At 41.2% G+C, this 18,477-nt stretch overlaps 1 protein-coding gene across 3 annotated transcripts; it reads left to right on the plus strand.

The window, feature by feature from the left end:
• The first annotated feature begins 10,779 nt into the window (after positions 1-10,779).
• smpx (small muscle protein X-linked) lies at positions 10,780-15,526 on the plus strand. Of its 3 annotated transcripts, none has more exons than XM_073045751.1 (5): positions 10,780-11,156; positions 12,335-12,396; positions 12,566-12,652; positions 12,853-12,988; positions 14,970-15,526. In XM_073045751.1, the coding sequence occupies exons 2-5, from the start codon at positions 12,361-12,363 to the stop codon at positions 14,981-14,983; spliced, it is 273 nt and encodes a 90-aa protein (XP_072901852.1). In that variant the 5' UTR covers positions 10,780-11,156; positions 12,335-12,360; the 3' UTR covers positions 14,984-15,526. The 3 variants fall into 3 exon arrangements, with proteins under 3 accessions (XP_072901852.1, XP_072901853.1, XP_072901851.1); XM_073045752.1 differs by lacking the exon at positions 10,780-11,156 and adding an exon at positions 11,205-11,808; XM_073045750.1 differs by lacking the exons at positions 10,780-11,156; positions 12,853-12,988 and having other exon boundaries at positions 11,959-12,396.
• Positions 15,527-18,477: the final 2,951 nt, after the last annotated feature.

Raw genomic sequence — 18,477 nt, forward strand, 5'->3', positions numbered from 1 at the left:
ATGGCTATCTGGAGAAGACAAATCTCAGAGTTGTATCTTGCGTACACACTTTGGTAATAACATGAATCCTTGAACCGTTGAATCTTCGACCTTTGGAGGTCTTGTCCTTTAACTTAGCACCTAACTCCCGGAACTCACTTTGCAGAACCTTGTCCCTCTTCCATTGGTATCTATATGGCCTGCTCTCCCTCCCAGTTAATAATGCTGAGCACTTGATCCAAGATGTCCCAGACCCTGACACCCAGGAGGCAACAAAACCATTTGGCAACCTCTGCCTGCTCCACAGAACCTCCTTTCTGTTCCCCTAACTAACGAATCCCCTGTCACTACAGCTCGCCTCTTCTCCCCCCCTTCCCTTCTGCATCACAAACCTCCTTTCTGTTCCTCTAACTAATGAATCCACTATCGCCTCTTCTCCCCCACTTCCCTTCTGCATCACAAACCTCCTTTCTGTTCCTCTAACTAATGAATCCACTATCGCCTCTTCTCCCCCACTTCCCTTCTGCATCACAAACCTCCTTTCTGTTCCCCTAACTAATGAATCCACTATCGCCTCTTCTCCCCCACTTCCCTTCTGCATCACAAACCTCCTTTCTGTTCCTCTAACTAATGAATCCACTATCACCTCTTCTCCCCCACTTCCCTTCTGCATCACAAACCTCCTTTCTGTTCCTCTAATGAATCCACTATCACCTCTTCTCCCCCCCTTCCCTTCTGCATCACAAACCTCCTTTCTGTTCCTCTAACTAATGAATCCACTATCGCCTCTTCTCCCCCACTTCCCTTCTGCATCACAAACCTCCTTTCTGTTCCTCTAACTAATGAATCCACTATCGCCTCTTCTCCCCCACTTCCCTTCTGCATCACAAACCTCCTTTCTGTTCCTCTAACTAATGAATCCACTATCACCTCTTCTCCCCCACTTCCCTTCTGCGTCACAGAGGCAGACTCAGTGCCAGCGACCTGACTACTGTGACTTTCTGCTGCTGGGTCGTCCCTCGAACAGTATCCAAAGTGGTATACCAATTGCTGAGGAGAATGACCACAGGCATACTCTGCACTGGCTATTTTACCCCTTTCACCTTCCTGATTGTCACCCAGCTCCTAGGGTCCTGTACCTTGGGTGTAACTACCTCTCTATATGTCCTATCTATCACTCCCTCAGCCAGTTCCAGCTCCAACTCCTTAATGTGGAGTGTTAGAAGCTGCAGCTGGATGTACTTCTCAGAGGTGTAGTCATCTGGGACACTGGAGATCTCCCCGCCTTCCCATATCCCACAAGAGGAGCATTCACTATCCTGCCTGGCATCCCTACTGCTCTAACTGTGTAATTGGAAGGAAGGAAGCAATAAATAATCTGAAAAAAATCTACCTACATCTTTTTGCCTTCTTTTACTCAAGCCTTTCCTCGCTGAAGTCTCAAAGAGCTGAAGCCACAAAATCCTCACTTTAACAATATTAAAAATTAAAATCTTGGGTAAGATTTTTAAATGTTCAAAAATATCATAAAACATTAAATCATCAAAAAAACAGTTAAAATACTTAAAAACAATGAAATTCATCTAAATGTCAGAAGAATGGTGGCCACAACACTGGCTCGTCAGCCAGGGTTCTAGACAATTGGTGCCCTGTTTGAGCAGTGAGGCATGGAGAATAGGGGCTCACAGCAGGTATCAGTTTGTCAGTTTGTGGTGTTTTGCACAAGGCAATGTTGTAACTATTACAATATTTTATATTCAAAGTTAGAAATTTAAAGTAAATTTATTATCAAAGTACATATATATCACCATACACAACCATTAGATTCATCTTCTTGCGGGCATATTAAATAAATCAATAATAGAATCAATGGAAGACCACACCAACTGGGGCATTCAACCAGTGTGCAAAAGACAACAAACTGTGCAAATACAAAAAGAAATAGTAATAATAAATACAAATACTAATACTTTATTGTCACCGAACAATTGATACTAGAGCGTACAATCATCACAGTGATATTTGTTTCTGCGCTTCGTGCTCCCTGAAGTACAAATCAAAGTAAATATAATAAAAATTTAAATTATAAATCATAATTAGAAAATAGAAAAGGGAAAGTAAGGTAGTGCAAGTCAGGTCCGGATATTTGGAAGGTACGGCCCAGATCCGGGTCAGGATCTGTTCAGCAGTCTTATCACAGTGGAAAGAAGCTGTTCCCAAATCTGGCCGTACGAATCTTCAAGCTCCTGAACCTTCTCCCAGAGAGAAGAGGGACAAAAAGTGTGTTGGCTGGGTGGGACTTATCCTTGATTATCCTGGCAGCACTGCTCCGACAGCGTGTGGTGTAAAGTGAGTCCAAGGATGGAAGATTGGTTTGTGTGATGTGCTGGGCTAGGTTCATGATCTTCTGCATCTTCTTCCGGTCTTGGACAGGACAACTTCCATACCACGTTGTGATGCACCCTAGAAGAATGCTTTCTACGGTGCACCTATAAAAATTAGTGAGGGTTGTAGGGGACAGGCCAAATTTCTTCAGCTTTCTCAGGAAGTAAAGGCGCTGGTGGGCCTTCTCGGCAGTGGACTCTGCTTGGTTAGACCAAGTCAGGTCACTTGTGATATTCGCCCCAAGGAACTTAAAGCTTTTGACCTGTTCCACCTGCACACCACCGATGTAGATGGGGTCGTGTGGTCCGCTACTCCTTCTGAAGTCAACAACCAATTCCTTCATCTTGCTGACGTTGAGGGATAGGATATTGTCTTCGCACCATGCCACCAGGTTCTTAATTTCCTCTCTGTACTCAGACTCATCATTACCCAAGATGCGGCCTACACAATTGTGGTGTCATCAGCAAACTTATATATTGAGTTCGATGGAAACTTGGCTACACAATCATGGGTGTACAGTGAGTACAGCAGGGGGCTGAGTACACAGCCTTGTGGGGCACCAGTGCTCAGAGTGATTGTAGAGGAGAACTTGTCCCCTATCTTTACAGCCTGGGTCCTGTCTGTGAGGAAGTTGAAGATCCAGCTGCAGATCTAAGTGCTAAGACCCAGGTTCTGGAGCTTAGGAATCAGAATAAATGAGCAATAAATAGCAAGAACACAAGATGAAGAGTCATTGAAAGTGAATCTATAGGTTGTGGGAACATTTCAATGATGGGGCAAGTGAAGTTTAGTAAAGTTAACTCCTTTGGTTCAAGACCCTGTGGTTGAGGAGTAATAACCTTTGAGCCATGCTGCCCAGCAATCCCCCAATTTAATCCTAGTTTAATCACAGGACAATTTACAATGGCCAATTAACCTACCAATTAGCACTGTATGTCTTTGGAATGTGGGTGGAGACCAGAGAGAGTACAAACTACTTATAGACAGCGGCAGGAATTGCTGGTACTGCAAAGCATTGTGCTAACCTCTACGCTACCATCCCATTCTCTTTGACATGCCTACTAACTCCCCCTCCCATTTGATTCTTTTTGCTGCCTATCTATACTGATGGGTACATGATGATAGCCTATTAACCTACCAATAGTAATCAAAGATGTAGCTGTGATTGGTGATTTGAGATATTGTCTTGGTTTGACTCTCCAGGAGCACAGAATGGGCAGCTGGGAATCTCCTACATCCCAGAGCTTCCATGTGCCCATTTGTTTGTGTTTTCTCTTTCTCTGAGAGACCTCATTAACCTACCTACTTCATCAGCAGTTTACCACCAAAGCAAACCTGAGCAAATCAGAAATAATCAATACATTCCCTCCCATCCCTCTGCAACATAAAACTAGTTTCTTTGATCATCTTTTACAATTCTGATAACCTGACCCATTAACTTTTTTCTTTCTTTCCACAGATCCTGTCTGACTTATTGTTTCCAACATTTTCTGATTTTATTTCAGACCTCCAACATTGGATGTATTTTAAAATTCACAAAAAAAAAGCTCGCAGGCAGGTACCACAACTAATAGGAAGGCAATTAGAATATGAACCACTTTTGCAAGGTGTATGGAGTACAAGGTGAGGCAAGTTGTGATGTAGCTATTACCGGTGGGACCACAGCTGAAATGTTAAGAGTACAAACCTGATCTCTGTATTTAAAGAAAGATTTTGCACTGGATTTGGAGCAGTAAAGATTCTCAAGGTTGATTCCTTGGTTTGAAGATATTTACCTTTGAAGGAAGGTTGAACAGGTTGGACCTGCACAGAAGAATGAGAGTGATCTCACTGAAACATTCTGAGAATTGAATTAACAGGCTAGATGCTGAGATGATGTTTCCCCACGTGAAGTTATCTGGAATCAAAATGCATGGTTTCAGAATAAGATGTTGCCCATTTAAGATGGAGGTGAGGGGGAATTTCTTCTCTCGGAGGGACAGGAAGCTCTGGAATTCACTTTCCAAGGGAACTGTGGAATTGAAATAATTGAAGATATTCAAGCAGGGAATTAGCAGAGTTGTAAACTGCGAGAGGATCAGATGAGAGAGCATGAGAGTGGCATAGAGGCCAAGACTGGACTTCCATGACCTTGAGATCATAGCTGCTCTAGAGAGATCCAAGAGCTGTTTCGCCTAATCCTGCTCATGTTCAAAGTCAAGTTATTATCATATCCACAAGTAGATGATGAAAAACTTACTTGCAATATCATCACAGGCAAACAGTATCAGAGACACAATATTCAAAAGAAAAATGTAAATTATGAAAAAAAGAACACAGTTAGAACAAGATAAAACAAAATCCACTGTAGTGTCATGTAGTCATTGTGTTACTGCATGAGGTAGTGATTATGGTTAGGATTGTGTAGATTGGCTCAAGAATTGAATGGTTGAAGGGAAGCAGCTGTTCTTGATCCTGGTGGCATGGAACTTCTGGCTCCCACGAGGGTCTTTTTACCCTTGCAATTTCTCAACTCTGCCCACATCTTCTGATCCTATGTCACTTCCTTCTAAAGAATTGATTTCATTTTTTACCAATTAAGCCACCTCACCCCTGACTGTCCCTTCAATATAACAGCATAAGACATAAGAGCAAAATTAGGCCATTCAGCCCATTGAGTCTGCTCCGCCATTCCATCATGGCTGATCCCGGATCCCACTCAAACGCATATACCTGCCTTCTCCCAATATCCTTTGATGCCCTGACCGATCAGGAAACGATCATCTTCTGCCTTAAATATACCCATGGACTTGGCCTTCATTGCAGTCTGTGGCAGAGCAATCCACAGATTTACTACTCTTTGGCTAAAAACATTCCTCCTAACTTCTGTTCTAAAAGGTCACCCCCTCAATTTTGAGGCTGTGGCCTCTAGTTCTGGATACCCCCACCATTAGAAACATTCTCTCTACATCCACCCTAAATAGTCCTTTCAACATTCGATAGGTTTCAATGAGATTCCCCTGCACTCTTCTAAATTTCAGTGAGTACAGGCCCAAAGCTGCCAAACAATCCTCCTAGGTTAACGCCTTAATTCCCAGAATCATCCTCATGAACCTCCTCTGGACTCTCTCCAATGACAACACATCCTTTCTGAGATATAATACCTGCTCATAATACGCACAATATAAAGTCTCAACATGACATCTTTGCTTTTAAATTCTAGTCCTCTTGAAATGAATGCTAATATCGCATTTGCCTTCCTCGCCATAGACTCAACTTTCAAACTTACCTTTAGGGAATCCTGCACAAACACTTCCAAGTCCCTTTGTGGCTCAGTTTTTGGTATTTTCTCTCCACTTAGAAAATAGTCAACCTTTTAATTTCTTCTATCAAAGTGCATGACCATACACTTCCAACACTATATTCCACCCACCACGACTTTGGCATTCTGCTCATCTATCGAAGTCCTTCTGTAGCTTCTCTACTTCCTCAGAACTACCTGCCCCTCCACCTATCTTTGTATAATCTGCGAACTTTGCAACATAGCCACCAATTCCATCATCCAAATCATTAACATGTAACGTAAAAGGAATCAGTCCCAACACAGATCCCTGTGGAACACCACTAGTCACCAGCAGCCAACCAGAAAATGCTCCCTTTATTTCCACTCTTTGCCTCCTGCCAATCAGCCACTGCATTATCCATACTTGAATTTTCCCTGTAATACCATGTAGCTTGTAGCTTGTTAAGCAGCTTGATCTGTAGCACCTTGTCAAAGGCCTTCTGAAAATCTAAGTACACAATATCAACTGATTCTCCTTTGTCTACCCTGCTTGTTATTTCTTCAAAGAATTCCAATAAAATGGTCAGGTAAGATGTTTCCTTGTGAAAACCATGCTGACTGTGGCCGATTTTAGTGTGTGCCTCTGCCAGTGGTGATTGCACCGGAGACGGATATGTAGTTCACCACAGCCTCCAAGTACACTGAAACCTCATCCTTAATAATTGACACCAACATCTTTGCAACCACTGAGGTGTGACTATCTGGCCTAAGATTTCCTTTCTTCAGCCTCTCTTCCTTCTTGAAGATTGAAGTGACATTTGCAATTTTTCAGTCTTCCAGAACCATTCCAGAATCTAGTGATTCTTGAAAGATCATTACTAATGCATCCACTATCTCTTCAGCTACCTTTTTCAGAACCCTGAGATGTACACCATCTGGTCCAGGTGACTCATCAACCTTAGGACCTTTCAGTTTCCCAAGAACCTTCTCCCTATTAATGGTAACTTAACACCATTACATGCCCCCGACACATGGAATTCCCACCATACTGCTAGAGTCTTCCACAGTGAAGCTTGATGCAAAGTACATCAGTTCATCCAACACACACAAAATGCTGGTGGAACGCAGCAGGCCAGGCAGCATCTATAGGAAGAAGCAATGTTGACGTTTCGGGCCGAGACCCTTTGTCAGGACTAACTGAAATAAAAGATAGTAAGAGATTTGAAAGTAGTGGGGGGAGGGGGAAATTCAAAATGATAGGAGAAGACCGGAGGGGGTGGGGTGAAGCCAAGAGCTGGAAAGGTGATTGGCAAAAGGGATACAGAGCTGGAGAAGTGAGAGGATCATGGGACGGGACAACTGTCATTTCCTTGCCAGCATTGCTTTCCACAGTCTGAATCCACTCTCACCTCTCTTTTACATTTTATGTATCTGAAGAAACCTTTGGTATCCTCTTTAAGATTATTGGTGCGGTTACTTTCGTATTCCATTTTTACCTTTTTAATAAATATCTGCCAATGAAAATCAGGAATGGGCAGCTGGTTGAAATTAAAAACAGAAAATTTTGAAAGCACTCAGCAGATCAAGCATTAGAACTAGGAAAGAGCAAAAATAAGTTAGTTTTGAGTTAGAAGGAGGATAAAGGAAGGAGTAGATTGGACAAGTGTGTATGCCTAATAGTGTGAGAGCGGGTCTGCTGTGGTGATCAGCTTTTAATGAAGTAACCAATAAAAGGACTGAAAAACTGTCAAATACAGGTGAAAGCTATCAGAAATAACAGCTGAACAGATCAGGGACTGCAAAAAGAGAGAGAGGAAGCAACATGATTTAATATTACAGATAGAATTTCAGCAGAAAAAGCTAAATCTGATATGGAGGAAGTGAACTACATGAAATTGTTGAATTCAGCATTTGAGTCCAGAGTGCTGCATCATGCCCAGGTGGAAGATAAGGCTGCTGTCCTCACATCAGTGCTGCGAATTATTTGCATAGTGTGGAAGACTACAGAATGGCTGGCCCCAGCTGGGGTAGGGTGGACAATTCTATCATGTTTGTTTCACTCATGCATTTAATCGGTTGCTAATGAGCACCAATCCCTGCAACATTGCACTAGTCGCTGCCTCCCATGGCTCATTTATTGCTCCTCTGCTTTCTATCCACTTGTAAATTCTTCTTCCATGTCAGTAAATTGCCCCAAATACTGAGTACTCTAGTTTTGTTTCAGTAAATTCTTCTGTGTCAAAATATTGCAGGCCTTCCTCTTTGAAAATGCATCATAACATCTGGTTCGGCCTTATCAAATTTCAACAGATTTATCAAATATAATTTCCCTTTCATATATCCACATTGACAGCTCAATCGTATCATTGTCTTCCAAATACCATGTTAATAATAAATTCCAGCATTTTTCAAATTATTGAAGTCAGACCAAGTTTGCCATTTTCTCTCTTCCTCTTTTCTTATAATTGGGTTATGTTGTCTTCTAATTCATGGTAAACATTTGGAATCTTTAGACAATTGGACAATATCAACCAATCTTGCATCTGTTACCTTCATAGCCACTTCCTTCAAAATCCATGGAATGCTATCAGTCGAATCTCAGAGGTGGGAAACTTCTATAATCAGCAATTTCAGGCAAAATTACCAGTCTCTTGGAGATATACAGATTGATTAGAGAAGACTAGCAGAGATAGAACACAAACTTGTCCAAATCACTTAATAAGAATCTATTAACGAAGAACTGGAGAGTGTCAATGTGGTTGATGGACTTCAAACCAGTATCTAATAAAGTTAAATACCATAGAATAAAATCAGCTGTAGCCACAAGGTTACAAAATTGACTAAACAATAGGAAACAGCACATAAAATCAAGGTTCTTTTTTATATCAGATGGAAGCAAGCATAAAGATGAGATGGAAGAAATGTTTTCCACTTGCAAGGATCACAGAAAGTCAACTGATCTACTAATGCAGTTGTAAAAGATAATGGGAATACAAACTTCTACATCAGTGTGATAAGGTTAGAAAAGTTACCATTCAAGTTTAGCACCTTGTTTTGGTACGAAAACAACTGGTTCTCTCATTATACATAAGTGATGTGAACTCAACTTCCACGTTTGAAAATGACATAAGATTCAATGGTATAATGAACCGTGAGGAGGGTAATGATGGAATTTAAGGAGATAAATAAAGCTGGTGCATTCGGTGTATAGGCGACAGTGACGCTGCCACTGTAACATGTAAAGTGTTATATTTTGATTGGGAGAATGGAAGAGGCAATATAAATTGAAAGATACAATTATAAAAAGGGTGCAAGTGGAGAGCGATTTCTGGAGCAGATGCACAACGTTCAGTGAAAGTGGTAGAGCAGGTTGAGAACTGTTCAAACAAACCCAGACAAGATCCTTATCTTTAAAAGCAGAGGCTTCAGAGTACAAGGACAAAGAAGTCACCCAATTCAGAGTCAGATTCAGAGTTATTTACCACCCAAACATACAGTGAATGCGTCATTTGTGTTAACAACCAACACACCTGGTGATGTGCTGGGGCCATTGAGAAAGTGAGGCCAACATAACATGCTCACAATGCCTGGCAGAACAACACAGAACACAGCAGTGATGAATGTAATATAGTAACTGGATTATTATGTCCAGTCAGAGTGTCACAGCTCAGGGAGGGCATGAAGGCTTGGGAACTGTGTGGAAGAAATTTACCCAAATAATCCAGGAAGGATTTCACTCATACAGATGGACTGGAGAAGCAGGAGTTATTGTCCTTGGAACAACAGGAGCTGTGAGGAGAACTGAAAGAGATTTAAAATCATAAAGTGGTATAGATAAACTCTTCTCTTTGGTAGAAAGGTCAAGGACGGTGGGGGGGGGGGGGTGGATCAGAGAATGAAGGTGATTGGCATAAGAACCAAATGTGACATGATGAAGATTGGTTTGCACAAGTGGAATGCCCTGGCAGGGGTAGGTACTGGAGAGAGATCTAATTGTTGTGCTAAAAACAAAGAACTAGATAATTATCTGAAAGGAAAGAATTTGTGGAACAATAAGACAAAAGTAGAGAAGTAAACCTATCTGAATTACCCTTCTACTGCGCTAACAATGGGTAAGTTACATGGTTTTCTTTGCTGCTGTAACCCATACTGTTACAGCAGATAAAGCCACCCCCACCCCAATTTTTTTCTGCACTGTGAATAATTTTCAGTATCCAATTAATCTACCAGCACATCTTTGGGAGCTGGGAGGAAACCTGAATTGGCAGGAATCTCCAGCCACACAGTCAGCACCCGAGGTTAAAACTGAACCCAGGGCCACAGACCTGTGCTGACTGCTGTGCAGCACCATTCCTGTTTGGAAACACATTGACAGTGGGATTTTAATTATTTCTTTAAGTAACTAAGTAAATCAATCTAATTGCTATTTACTCTTTCTGAAAATGACAGTCTGGAGATGACAAGCAATTATTTTTGATGATAGCATTGGTAGGTATGAATTTAATCTTCTGTGATTGTTGAATAAAAGAGTTCTCAGCTTTCAGTCTCCCAAACAGCAAGTATATGGATTCAAATTCCAAATACTGTTCCCCAAAAGTAATTATTTGTTATATGCAAATGGTTTAAGAAATAATGAACAGAATCTGAATTATTTATTTACTCGTTTAAGTTTTGTTTATGAGGTGTTGTTTTTACATTGGATGGGATGTGAATGGGATTTCATTAATTTCATGTCTCTACTTGGCTACTTGTAGTTGTACAATTTGGAGATCAAATGAACCTGACGCCTGCTTCAAATAACGTCAATAAATGGATGGTACCGTTCACTTAGAGTAAGCTTACGTTGCACGTATAGATTCCAGAGGCTGTGTTTCAATCTACTGTACTGACAATAACAATAACCTTGACATTAGGTCGGAACATTCTTCTGTTGAGATCTATTTGAGAGCTTTCAGAAGCAGTTTGATCTTGTATTTATCCTTCCTCGCCCTCATTCTATCCCTATTTACCATTTTCACCCCGTATTGAAATTGCGTCATTTATGTATGGTTAAATATAAACAGGGATTATGTGATTTTTAAAAATACATTGCGTCCAAAGCATTCTTGATGTGAAATGAAGCAATGTTAATTTCATCATCAGGAAATAGTTACGGAGTAACAATATAGGTTGAATAGACGAGGTCCGAGAGCGTACAACTCGCCCCGTTTCAGGAGACGTCGGCCATTCGGGTTTGACCCTTCCAGTTAAAAGGGCAAATACTAACATGGTAAAAAAAAAGCAGCTTCTGCCCGTCAGCCGCTATTTTTAGTTGGAACAACTGCCAGCCTCGTCAGGAATCTTTTCGCTGGTTGCTTCTAAGCCGGACTGATGTACAGCCCCCAGCTCCCAACCGACTCCTGCCCGTCCAATAACACCTCAGTTATTTCGATTCCCAGTTTTACCAGCACCCAGCATCCCACCTGCAGGTTCGGCATAACAAGCTGAAAATCCCCACTCATCTGTCAAAAAGACGGCCGCCAAGTTACAGGTAAGATTTTGGAAAGTTTTAAGCACTTTCTCCCGTTCCCTATTGGTGCAGTCGAAGTCCCGGTGGTACGTCTTTGAGTGGATTTAATAAAGCGCAAGGGAATCCAGTCCGAAAGGAAGAACTTTAAACGACGCACGGAGACAGCGATAAAGGAACCGAGCGCGAAGCTCGTTGTTACCGGGATTGTCATGAAAAGTCACTTTCTCTCACTCTCGCCTTGTATGACCTTGTTGGGCTGACTTATCTCTCGGTGCAGCCTGCGCCAGGTCCAGTCCAGTGGCTGTGACGTGCGGTCCCATAAAAGCGGGATGACCATTCCTGTCCCGCCTACAGCCTAAAGCCCGTCAGCTTGCTGCGAGTTTCCATCTCTGATGGAGTGAGTCATTCGGGTGCTTGCCACCGTGTATTCCGATTCTTACTCTGAGGATTTGAATCTCGAGAGTATCCCCCACCCCACCTCCGTCCTATTTTGTTAGGCGCTGCGGCTTGAAACGTTCCAGGATTTTAACACATTTATTATCTTTCACCATCGTGGCCTTCTGCAGGACATTTGGCATTAAAGTTGTCCTAGCAGCAACATCCTCATACCTCATTATGAATAAAAAATGAAGGTTTTCTATTCCACTCCGATAGATTTCCACGTTTGGAACAAGTAAGTCATTTCAAACGGTTTCATCTCAGCAATTATTAGCTCCCTCGCCTCCCTGAAACCTGATTGCTGATCCCCAATGGATCGCTGGATGTGACGCTACTATTTACTAACACCTTCCCCTTTCTGCTGCAGCTCCAGACGCAAATCACACAGTTCTCCATTAACGAACCGGCAGGAGGGCTTGGTGCCTTTGAGTGTTTGTTTGTTGTTGTTGTGACTGATTTGGACAAACCAAAACTTCATTCAAGTGCATTCACACCCACGAACACCCTGTTCTTTCCGAAGCATCATACAAAGAGTATTGAGAGCGTATTTTCGATGTCTATTAAAGATTCAGCCAGGTTGCAATGAACAGAGGATCAAATGTTTATAGCTGTGTCCCTGTAAGAGGTCTCCAAGCAACACTGAAAGATAATCTTCAGCTCGGCCTCCAACAACGCTGCAGCAACCGTGTTAGCTCCAGAACCCTAACAGTACAGTCCTACATTCCGAATGTTTGGATTTAATTGTCTTTTCTCGTTTCTAGCGGGAAACCAGGCCTCTCTTTACAAGATGTCCAAGCGAAGCTCCAACGTCAAGTCTATTCAGGTGAGACGGATAAAACTTGCCAGCAAGTTGCGCGTAGTGGGGGGGGGGGGGGGGGGGAGGGAGAAAGTGAGATGGTGATATCCGAAGCTGAATCCTATCCGGAGTTATTGTGGACTGCCATGATTGCTTGTCCATGCTTAACTGGTTGCTTTGTCTGGAATAATTGCAGGCCAACATAAACATACCCATGGGTGCCTTGCTGCCCGGAGCTGGCCATCCTAGTAAAAGAAAAGAATGTACAATAGAAGCTGATGAGGTAAGAGAGAAAGTGAATTCCTGCAGGTACAACCCTCTTAGATACAAACAAATGCTGCCTTTAGAAATGCAATCATTGGTATAATTTGGCAGAATTAACAGCATTTTCCACAAACTGATAGTGTACTCTCGGGGATTTGGTGGAGTGTTAAGTACACCCCTGCTTTCTGCAAACTAATCCATGGGATAACTAATTTCCAGCTGAGAGGGAAGTGGAGGCATCTGCTTCAAGTTGGAGTGAAGAGTTTTGAAAGAATTGGCGTGGTTTATGGCAATATGCCAGGATTACAGAAACAATGCCATGACTTTTCTTCAGTTGCTCCTTCATGGAATGCTGGTAAGTCAGGAGTTCTTTTAATTACCAATCACCAAGGTGGTGTTAAGCCACTTCCTTGTACCTCTAGTTAGGACATTCCCACAGTGCTCTTCAGAAGGGTTCTAGTATTTTGGTCTAATAATGATGAATGTTTGGCAAATTGTTTCTAGATCAGTGCAGGGTATACTGTATCTCAGAGAAAAATTGGTGATGGTGTCTGCTTGTGACCTCTACCATCTAGTAGACCTTTGTTTCTAGGTGTCAAAGGTCACAAATCAGGGATAAGAGCTTTGACAAAAGCCTTTGTTAATTGCTGTACTGCATCTCACAGTGTCTAACCTTCACACCGGTGGAGTGAATGTTTAGGTGGTAGAGGATGTGGCGCCAATATAGATGGCCAGTTTGCCTGGGGGTGTTTTAAGCTTCTTAATTGCTGTTTGAACTATAACTCATTAAGGCAGTTGGAGATTGTTCCATCACACTCTTATGCCTTTTCACTGACAGAAAGGCTTTTGGACAGGCAGGAGGCAAATTAATTAAGGCTGTAAAATGGGTTACAGCATTTGTCTTGTCCACATGTGTCTGGTCAATGATGAACTCCAGGATGTCAATGTCAGGGAATTCAACGTAATGCCATTCAATGACAATGAAAGGTGTTAATTCTTTTGATGATGGAGATTGCTTGGCATTTATACAGTCCATAATTTAATAATATCCATTTCACATAATCCTCATTATCCAAAGAGATGCCAATGGAACTGAACACAGTGAAATCATCAATGAATAGATGCAAAGAGAAGGTCAATAATAAATAGAACACTAGAACATTGGTCTGGGAACTCCTGCCATTGTTTCCCGGAACTGAGATAATTAGCGTTCAGCATCCCTTTTGTGACTCCTATCAGTAGAGTGTTTTCCCCATTATTCCCTTTGCCTTCAATTTTAATATAGCTTCGAATATTACACCAAGTTAATGAAGAGCAGTAAGGACAGCAGAATTCTTTCCTTATCGGGTATTAGTGAAGTAGTTGGAATTCTAAGAACAACCTTGTAATTGCATGATTATTATTACAAATTCTAACCAGCTTAGTAATCCAGGCATATGAATTGCCAAAGTTGAGGAGTATGGATTTGTGACTCTATTATTAGCCCTAACTTCTAGATTAAACATTCAGTAAATTAATCACTATAGTGCACTATCAATCTCATTTATGCAAGTCAAGATATGACATTTTATTTTGCTCAATTATTCCTCAGCTTGAAAGAATTTTGGAGCCATGCCTCCTCTCCCACTCTTAACACTGTATGAATTTAACACATTAGCTAAGACCTTTAATCTAATCTGGCTGGCAAAAGTTGAAAGCACCAATATTCCTGACCAATGTATAAGAACATGCAATATAATACAGAATAATCTGACCTTTATAACTTTGGAACACATGCCTTGTACATAAAGAAAGACGTTCATATACAAAGTGCTCTTCCATTTGTCCACAGAATGTCCCAAGGTGCTTTCAAGTTACAGAAGGTTTTTTGAAGGGCAGTTACTATTGCAATGAGGCAAACACAGCAACTAATTTGCCCACAGTTGTTTTAACATAATTAAAACAACATAGCAGCAATTAACATAGCCTGTTTCAATATGTTAGGTAAGGAGTTAAGTATTGTCCACGTTACTTGGGAAGTCTCCCTTTTGCGGCTTTGAAATGCTGTTGGACGACCAAGTTGCAACAGAATCAGATATTTTTGACAATGCGGAATTGTCATGGTTCTGGGCTGACATGGAAGTCACTGGAACAGATTTGATGCCATAACTTTCTTACACGGAAGTACTAACTGTAGAATTGAATCATGACTCATGCTACTGCAGGGTTGCAACAGCAAATTCACAACCCTTTCAGTCAACAGTGAGGGGCTACCAATGGACCAAAATTGCTTTCTGGCCCTGGTGTAAGGAGTAAAGTTGTTAATTTTTCTATGTAATTCTTTTCATCTAATGCAGGGGACATGCAATAAGTCAGAAGAGAAGAAAGAGCTGCCTGGAGCAGTGAAATTACCAGGACCGGCTGTCAACCTCAAGCAGCTCCAAGATGCCAAGAGTGAGCTCAAATTTGTCCCCAAGGTTGAGTAAAAGAAATTCGGAACACTAACTATTCTCATGGACTTTCACTCTGCGCCGCCTCTGCCCATGCAGACTGGCAGTAGGGTACTCGTGCCCAAGATTTTGTACAGGCTTTAGTAGAATAAACCAATGACTTATACAAAGCCTACCCTTCACCACTATTGCCTCCAGTACGATACAAATCAGTGTTCATATTCATTCTGACACTTTCCTTCAGAATGTAATCTTGAAATTTATTATAAACTATCTAGAATTTATTAAACCACTAGACTTGCTAAATTTGATATATGAATATTAGATAAATATATATGTTTTAAATAAGGATACATGACAATGTCTAAGAACGTGCTGACTGGTTTGGACTGAATCCTTGCCCACTATAAGATTCTTTGTTGCAAATCTACTGAACAGTAATAAACAATGCACTAACACCTGAACTGTGATTACGTTTGCATTCGTTTGTTTACTGATGCTTTGAGTGTGCATGGGTCAGATTACAACTCATCCTGGCCCTTAATAATTGGAGGATTATAACAAAATAGTTATTGAAACAGGTTTTTCATGTCAGCATATTTATAAAATCTATTTAAGAGCATTAACCACAGTACTAATTGTAAAATAGTTAGCCCAATCTCAACAGAGAACCACGAGCTTTCTACACACCAGTAGAGATTTCAGGGCTGTTTCTAACTTGAATCTGTCCTGTGGAAACAGAGCAGAGCTGATTCACAACAGAGTAGGTGAACTGACTACTCTGTTCCACACCACCCTGCCCTTTCAGTGGGCCTTACCCTGAGTGGTCGTGCAGCAGACTAGGTCAGCATCTAAGCAAAGCAGGATTCTGTGGTTTATGGGATACTGATACAAGCATTGAGGAACAATCAGACATACCGTGAGCAGTAGACAAACCTTCCAACTGTACCTGGATGCAGAAACAGTGACTTCAACAAAGGTGAGTGAGAAATAATTTTTTGATGACCAAGAACAACATCCATTCTTAATCAACACATAAGCAGGTTGTTTGGCTCGTCAAGTCCTCGCTGACCACCACCACCCATTTGACATTAGTCCTGCATCAATCTTTCTTTTATTGTCCCCATATTCTCATCAAAAAGTAGCCGATATGGTCCAGATCATCATGGGAAAAGCCCTCCCCACATTGAGCACATCTACACGAAATGTAGTTACAGAAAAACAGCATCCATCTTCAAGGACGTCCACCACCCAGGACATGCTCCCTTCTCACTGCTGCCAGTCGGAAGAAGTTACAGGAGCCTCAGGACTCATACTAACAGGTTATTATCCCTCAGCTCTTGCACTAAAAGGGATAACTTCACTCTCCCCATCCTTGCAATGTTCCCACATTCTATGGATTCACTTTCAAGGACTCATGCTCTCGATAGTTATTGATTATGTAACACCCTGGGAAAGGTTTCACTGCTGGCATAATGGTCTTTCTGTAGAAGCAGTGTTTGGGTTATGGTTAGAGATAACAGGTGCTTTGGAATATGAGCCGTTCAATGACGGGAGGGTGTTCATTAACTGCAGCCCGCCCCAATTCAAATATCTTTCAAAAGTCACCCAATAGTAACAAAGGAAAGGAGCTGCCAGGACCAGAACACATCTTAAACCTGAATTAGAGCCAAAATCTACATCGATTAAACCTTGTTGTTGGTGGGTGGTGCTGCAGCATCGGGGGGGGGGGGGGGTAGAGGAGGGTTGGGGAGAGAATGGGAAGGCAGAGAAGGGGAGAGGGGGAAGATGGGGGTGGGAGAGAGGGAGGAGGGTGGAGAGGTGAGAAGGGGAGGAGGAGAAGGGGAGGGAGGAGAGGGAGGGGAAAGGGGGAGAGGAGGATATATATATTACTCAAATGCAAAGATTAAACCACTAACTTGATCTTATGGGCTTTTTCTGATTGCTGCCAGCAAGCTGGGATTGTTCTTTCTTACTCACAACTGAGGAAAGTATTGCCATATTCTTCTATGTGCATTCAGTTTTCCTCCTTTTAAACAAAATGCCTATGATATTAGTTTCAGTGTGTTGGGAAATTCGCCTTTTGTCTGCTCAGGTTTGTGCATAACACATTGCAAACATTGGCACAACTGAAATTAAAAGAAAGATTTGCATTAATATAAACACTTGCAATAACCCATGTGATCCCAGAGTACTCCACAGTGATTAAGTATTTTTGGAACACAGTCACTGTTATAATGGAAGATAAACTTCTGCTAGTACTTTAGTCTTATGGTCACATCTCAAATGACTTATTGCTCTAAAGATAGTTTGATGCTCTTACACATACCTTGCAGTATATTCATTTTATGTTGCAAGATAATGATTATGGATTAAACATAGAAACATAGAAAACCTACAGCACAATACAGGCCCTTCGGCCCACAAAGTTGTGCCAAACCTGTCCCTACCTTAGAAATTACTAGGCTTACCTATAGCCCCCTGTTTTACTAAGCTCCATGTACCTATCCAGGTGTCTTTTAAAAGACCCTATCGTATCCGCCTCCACCACCGTTGCTGGCAGCCCATTCTACACACTCACCACTACTAAACTGAGCAACATAATTAAGAGGACAAACTATCAGTTTCAAAAAAAATCTTCAATGTGCTCTCTCCGTCCTGAGCTAGTGATAGTTAATTGAAGCATGCTATAGGGATCTACAATCACACAAGTAAGCAAGCCCTTTGTTTTGGGGTATGGACAAATAAAATTGGCACATCCTGTTATTATTTAATGTTTCTGTCAAGAGTTAATGGATTACAATCAAGGAATTAAATAACCATATATTGCGCATGAACTATGATTATTTTTCGTCATTTGAAGAATCCAATGATTTATAAGGGAGATAACTCGCCTTTGGCCGTTCAGGGCAGCAGATCACATTTTACACCCAATTTCAATTTCCCTGCAATGATGTCAATGCATAATGTAAAAGGAGTTTCTATTGCATTTTCACTAGTTTTGTGATATCATCCATTCACATCAAGGAAACCTGACTAATATACATTGATATATGGTCTCCAATTGTACAAATGACTGAACATATTTTTACTACTTCTGTTCACAAATGTTCCATGAATGAATATAGAAATGACAATGTTTTTGAAATATGATGTTTGATTAAATTATGTATCCTTTAAATGATTTTATAAAGTCTTCTTTTAAGTGGTGAAATGTTTTGACAAGTATTCACAATAAATTATGATTTTACCAGAATTAACTGATCTCCCATAGCATGATCAGTGAATAAAACCCAGTTTTATTATTGCACACCTGATATTAAAAAAAAGCACTGAAAGGAAATTCCATTATTAATTGCAGTAACAAATGCATCAGTTTAAAAAAATATAATTACCATTGGGAATTTTAAATGTA

The sequence above is a fragment of the Hemitrygon akajei genome, chromosome 5 (genome assembly GCF_048418815.1).
Source record: "Hemitrygon akajei chromosome 5, sHemAka1.3, whole genome shotgun sequence".
NCBI classification, from domain to species: domain Eukaryota; kingdom Metazoa; phylum Chordata; class Chondrichthyes; order Myliobatiformes; family Dasyatidae; genus Hemitrygon; species Hemitrygon akajei.

Bases quoted from the DNA above. Each gene is read 5' to 3' on its own strand.
- smpx (XM_073045750.1), top strand. From the start codon at position 12,301: ATGTTTGGATTTAATTGTCTTTTCTCGTTTCTAGCGGGAAACCAGGCC. The intron at 12,397-12,565 runs GTGAGACGGATA...GAATAATTGCAG, and splicing joins CCAACGTCAAGTCTATTCAG to GCCAACATAAACATACCCAT. The intron at 12,653-14,969 runs GTAAGAGAGAAA...CATCTAATGCAG, and splicing joins GTACAATAGAAGCTGATGAG to GGGACATGCAATAAGTCAGA.